Raw genomic sequence first — 6,000 nt, forward strand, 5'->3', positions numbered from 1 at the left:
ATTTTGTAGAAAGAACAAATGGTCTTAAAATATCACCAGAAAAGCTTTAGAAATTGTGATTTTCTCCATTATTTCTCCATCATAAAGCCAAACACCTGATTCTGTGACATGCAGCAATTTGTTGCAGAAGCAACTAAATGTATAAAACAGAATGTCCCTTTTCATTGTCTTTTTTTTTTTTTTCTCAGAATGAATCAGAGATTTAAATTGCTGGCCCCAAAAAAGAATCATTTATATAATAGAATACAATACTGGCATAAGCATTACTGGTCAAATATAGAACAGAAAACTAGTTGAGAGAAGTATGGTTAAACACTGAGATTTTCAATGATTATTAATTGATCATGGATTGTCCACTCTTTTAAAATAAAAGACAATATGTAATTACATTCTGATCAAGGTGCATTGTATAAAATATTATTAAAAGTGTCCATTTGCGTTTAAGTGATTACAGACCTAGTAGCTATAAATAGTCACGATACATCAAAAACTGGTAACCAACTTCAAACAAATATTGTCTTAAGAGCAGAGAAAATATTAAAATATTGAAATGAAGATAAACATCTACAAATTAAATAAGTGTATCACTTTATACCCTCTAGCCTCAAAAGTTTCTGTATTGCCTACTTAAGCTAATTTTAAAACCAATAACTAAGATGTTCATAAAATTCCACATATTTTCATTTGAAAGTGTTTCTTAATCACATTTTATATTTTCTTTCTCAAATCAATATGTAGTCATTAAATTGGTAGATATTTTCCAAATAAAAACAAGGCTTTATGAGATAGATGGCATCTCAATTCTAAGAAATGTTTTCATACTTTGACCATTACTTGGACAATAAAATAAAAAGTTAAAAGAGAAATGAAGGTATAATAAAGACTTATTAGATTTTTAAAAATAAATAGTTACAAGAACATTCTTATAAAACTTGTATCTTAAGTCTTCTGGTATTTTGAGAATCATATCCTAAAGGCATTAAAGAAAAGATGCCCACTGATGATGAAAATCAGGAAAGTCTACAAAATAAAATGAAGTTACCGAAAGCAATAAAAATTAATTTCATGTTTTTATAGCATAGGCAAAAGAAAATTCATTACATATTTTAAATCAGTACTCCTGACTGTAAGCATTTGAGAAAAAAATCTTAATAATGCAAAAAGTTGACGATTAATAAATCTAGCTTTTGTTTCATTGTTTGTGATTGTGAAGTTGTATACTACCTCCACCTAGAGGTTTAAGACTCACACATCTTTTGGGTTTTCTATGGTGACTAAAGGAGCCATACCATTAAAAAAAGAAAAGAAAAAGGAAAAAAAATTAGTTAACACTCAAATCACTTAGCTGGTACTTTTCTGTCAGCTCGAAGGAAAACTTGGCTTCCTTATCGAATCCTGGTGTTATATTATAAGTGCCTATAATTAATCACTTCAGTTCCTTGTAGGAATATGCCATTGAAAGGATTTTCTTTTCTTCTGTGAATGTTCTGCATGGAAAGTGTTTCTGTTTGCTTTTGGATCTTATCACTAAGAACTAGAAGCAGTGAAGTTTTTACAGTCTACTACTTCATAGTTCACTTTCCCCATACACCCACTTTTCTGATAAATAATTCTTTAAAACACCCTTTATTTTCAAAAGCATTAATGGCCTACAAGAAACACATCTTTACCCTGAATTAAAATAGTCAAATACAATAAATATCTCACCTGGCAGGGTCCCACACCAAGAAAACAAAAAGCAGGAACTGCATGTTGTAGATGTTCAATTTTGTCTTCATCACCGCCGCTCTTTACAAAGCCATGGAATGAAAAACAAAACACACTTAAAATTGCCTTCAGTTCCACTATCCAAGTAACCCCAAAGAATATCCTTTTAGTTAGGGATTCGTGTTAAAGCTATGGAGATTACTTCCTGGACTGTGTGTAGGACTTGGTGATGGAGAGACGATTTCTTTTTTATGGACCCCCACCCCCACCCTTTTCCTTTCTGTTTCTTTCTTTTTTTCTTTCTTTCTTTCTTTAACAGCAAGATGACCAAGTAATCAGACTTCTCTCTGCCAGGAACGTCCCCCAGCCTCATCGTCAGCAAACACTGTTTTGCGCACACATGTAATAATAACACCCTGGACTTTAAACTGGCATAGCAGCTGGAAAGGGAATGGGTTGGAGAGGAGGGGAGGAAAGGAGAGGAGAGGAGAGATGGGTACTTCACGCCACAACCCCCTCAACCAAGACCACCTCCGCAACCACAGCGGGAAAAGCTAGAGGCAGGCAGCCCACTTTTGCAATTACTCTACATTACAGTGAACTGCGGTCCTCACGTCTTCTTTTCTTCACTCCCCTTAACAAAATAAAATAAATAATTTCCCTTCCTGCCCACCCACGGTTGCCCAAGACCAAGTCTTAGAGGCAGCCGGGTTCGGATCAAGCGCTGCGAAACGACGCGTTTGACAGCTGCTCCGGAGCCGAGGATCACAATAAGAGAAGGCGCGTGAGGCTCCGGCAGCAAACACCAGCCAGGCAGGCAGCGGTAATCACAGTGAGCAAAGTTGAAGACTATAAAAGAGCCAGGCTAACGTGCTGCCGAGCAGGTGTCCTGGATTTTATTGTAGTTGCAAATATGCTTCTGGTGATAAGTATCGAAATTATTTTTTAAGTGCGCTGGGGAGGAGGGAAGTGGGGGAATTGAGCCTCCTCCGTTTCCAGGGAGCCTCTGAAAGTGGGGTGGGGGGAGATGAGGCATGCACGCGAGGCAAAGACAAACAGGAAAGGGTCTCTATCGGGACCAACGTGTGCGACCCTACCTGAAACGGCAAGCAGAATTCGGTGTTTTCTTCCTTTTGCCCTGATCTTGACGAGATAGGAAACTTGAGAGAGAGAGAGAGAGAGAGAGAGAGAGAGAGAGAGAGAGAGAGAGAGAGAGAGAGAGAGAAAGAGAGGGAGAGAGAGAGAGAGAGAGAGACCGAGACTGCAGCAGCCAAGCGAGCGTGGAGCGATGGGCTGGTGGAAGCCGGAGAGGAGCGCTAGGAGCCGAGGCGGCGGCGCGAGGTGTAGAAGGAGGCGAAGGCGTTCGTAGTGGCGGTGATGGGCGGAGGAGGAGGAAGAGGAGGAGGAGGAAGAGGAGGAGGGGGAAAACGATGACAGGAGCTGGGGCCGGGGGGGAAATTGGGGGGACGCGGGCGGAGGCGCGGTGCGCGCCGGCGGTGGCGGGCACGAGCCCCGCGCCTGGAGGAGGAGGAGTCAGGCCGGGTAGGAGGGCTAAGGAGGTTCCCGGGAATGCAGGGCCCCCCCCCAACCCCTTCCCCCCGCCCAACACACACTCCCCTGCCTCGATCCCTCGATCCCTGGTAACTGACCGTCGCCCGCCTGGCACTAGCAGCGGCGCAGACCCGGGCGGCGTCGGGCGCCTGGGTGCGCTCGGAGCGCCGCTCCCCTCGCCCACACCTCGCCGGAGGAGCGGAGCCCACGCGCAGCCCCGGGCTGCTCCCCGAGGCCGCTTGCTGGGGCTCCCGAGAGGCCCCAAGGTTCCTGGCAGGGCTGCTGGTGGGTGTTGGTGTAAAGTCGGGAATGCAGTGTGGCTGTGATGCCCTAGATCCCTGGGGCCGCGCCCTGCCGCCCGTCCCCCAACATCACCCTACTGTGGAGCGACGTGGCTGCTAAGAGGTAAAGAGGTTCCGCTCCTGCTGGAGGGCAAGGGGACTAATCACGCCTTTACTTAGTCATCAACGCATCCACGCAGGACCAAGTTCAAAGCATGTTGCGTGAAATCAGACAGCAGGAAGTTTATTTGATTCCTTAACCCTCCTGATATACCATTCATTCCTTCACACTCCTGCAATAAAGACCGATTTCCCCTGAAAGCTCTGAGAGCTGGAGAATTCCCTTGAGCCAGTCAGTAAAGTCCATTTGCAGATTACACACACACCTTGGGAAACCTCCCGTTCACTTCCAGCAATCCTTTTCCAACCTCTTTTCACAGGCGCCCTCCCTAGCAGGTGATCAAACTCAATCAACAGCTCCAAAAAGTTTACATTACCCAGGAGCAAAAACGGACCTGCTGTGTTTCTACTACCTCTGCAACTCATTCCCCAGTGGGAGGAAAGGTAACAACGTTTGAGGTTTTCCCCCTTTAGGGCTTTTTGCTGGCAAAGGGACTTGGAATTCCAGTCCCATCTTACACTTTCAGCATTGTGTGTTTGATCTGTCTCATTTCTGTTCTGTTTTATCTGAGGCGATAAAATCCAAACGTGCAACTTGAACAAAAAAAAAGGGGGACATTTTCCTTTTTGTACTGCACAGAAGACAGAATGTTATGCACATTCTACTAAGGCAAAGCAGAGCCAGTGTTTATATCCTCCAGAAGTTGTTATAAACGTTAGACACTTTAAAGGAAAAAAGAGAGAGAGATAAGTATGCTGATATGTTTCTGTCATTTTACATTCAGAGTCAATATGTGCCAAACACTTCAATTTTGTTAGTTATGCACCAAAAATTCAGATGTTTTTCCTAGATGGTGCAGTTTTTCTAACAGGCACTGCTAATCTACAGTAAATTTTAGCTTTGCTTTGAAGATTATGGAAGGAGAGTAAAACCTTTACATTGTAAATATTTCCAGCTGTCCTTTTTAATCTATTAATCACCATTTTCTGGATGAGCATTTAATGTGTTACAACCTAAACAAACATTCGCTCTCTTATTTAGCTTGCTCTGTGAAGAATGGAACACCACCCAGCTCTCTCCTCCATCATTAATATTCTTTTCCTGACTTGCCCATTGCAGAGTCTAATTGAAATTCACAAAGATAAAAAGCATGCCATTTAAAACCTTGCAACCAGAGAACCTAAGTATCTTACACTTGGCATGAACAGTTCACTTGCTACTGTATTTTCCTATTTTCCATTTCTGTGAGTCAATCTTCATTAAAATCTCTATCACCTCTCCATTTATATTACTAATAAATTGTTGATATTTTGATAATGGAAGTTAAGCAGTGTATGGTTTCTTCCCAGCCTTAATTGCTATGCTCCAACAAAATTTTTCTTTAATGAATGTCACAATTTTTGTAAATATATTCATATATTATTCTAATACTTATAAGGTCTTCTCCTGGATTCTAATATCAAATTATAAATGTTAGTTTTAATTTTTTTCATTCAACATTTATATCAATGGGAATTGTTTGTTCTGAGGAATTAGCTTTTCCCATTAGCACCCTTATTAAATATGTAATTTCAATGACATATGACCCTCTTATATGACACTTCACAAAGTTCAAGCTGCTTTGAATGTTTTTCACCATTTTGGTTTTTTTTCTGTAAGTGTATGTTACTACATCCCACCGATTTAGAGATGCATTTACTGGAGAATGACCCACAGTAAAAACTAAATTTAAAAGTTTTCATTATAAAACCTTGATTTTTAGTTCTCACAAAATGTTTTACAATTTTAAATGTTGGATAGCTGTAACTTAAACTTCAAAGCACATTAAAGGAAATGGAACTAGAAAAGCTGATTGTGAGCAGCAGATTTCTGGTGTTTAGCCATATCTATACTACTATTTTGTTGTATTACTAGCCCAGACAAATTTCTCTGGAAATTTGGAGGATTATCCAGCTTCCTCAAACAGCTGACAAACTCAGCCAGATTTTTTTCTCGCTCTTTGTGATAGAGTGCAGGTTAACTGCCTGAGATCTGAGCCAGCCTGTGTGGGTCGTGACTAAGCTCTTCCTACCCACTCCTTTTAGAGCATGTCCTAAGGCAACCAATCCTGAGGAAGAATTGACAACTAATTGGTTGCCAGTAAATCCATTCCCATCCAGGCTTGGGCAGCACAAAACCTTCTGTTTCAAACCTCTTTGAATTACTGATCAACAAATTAGGTTGGTGGGTGGAGGTGGTCACTTCTTACATATTCCCCAACCCCAACGCTGAAATTCTTAAGGAAATTTCCACATAAAGACCATGAATAAAAGAAAGCTGAAGAATTGGGAGATCTTGGTT

General features: G+C 41.4%; 1 protein-coding gene across 7 annotated transcripts in view; it reads right to left on the reverse strand.

Moving 5' to 3' along the window:
* The window catches only part of GABRA2 (gamma-aminobutyric acid type A receptor subunit alpha2), a 151,253-nt gene extending 147,568 nt beyond the window's left edge, over nt 1-3,685 (reverse strand). For 2 of the 7 annotated variants that reach the window (XM_055384190.2, XM_055384188.2), the window contains exon 1: nt 1,708-1,788. Coding sequence is in view for 5 of the 7 variants with exons in the window: in XM_019026034.4 (XP_018881579.1) it covers nt 1,708-1,778 (71 nt within the window). In the remaining 2 variants the exon portion in view is untranslated. Of the gene's footprint in view, nt 1-1,707; nt 1,789-2,297; nt 2,577-2,804; nt 3,222-3,356 lie in introns of those variants that run through there. The other 5 variants (XM_019026034.4, XM_055384189.2, XM_004038632.5 and 2 more) reach the window with 5 other exon arrangements.
* Nucleotides 3,686-6,000: the final 2,315 nt, after the last annotated feature.

The sequence above is a fragment of the Gorilla gorilla genome, chromosome 3 (assembly GCF_029281585.2).
Source record: "Gorilla gorilla gorilla isolate KB3781 chromosome 3, NHGRI_mGorGor1-v2.1_pri, whole genome shotgun sequence".
Taxonomy (NCBI): Eukaryota; Metazoa; Chordata; class Mammalia; order Primates; family Hominidae; genus Gorilla; species Gorilla gorilla.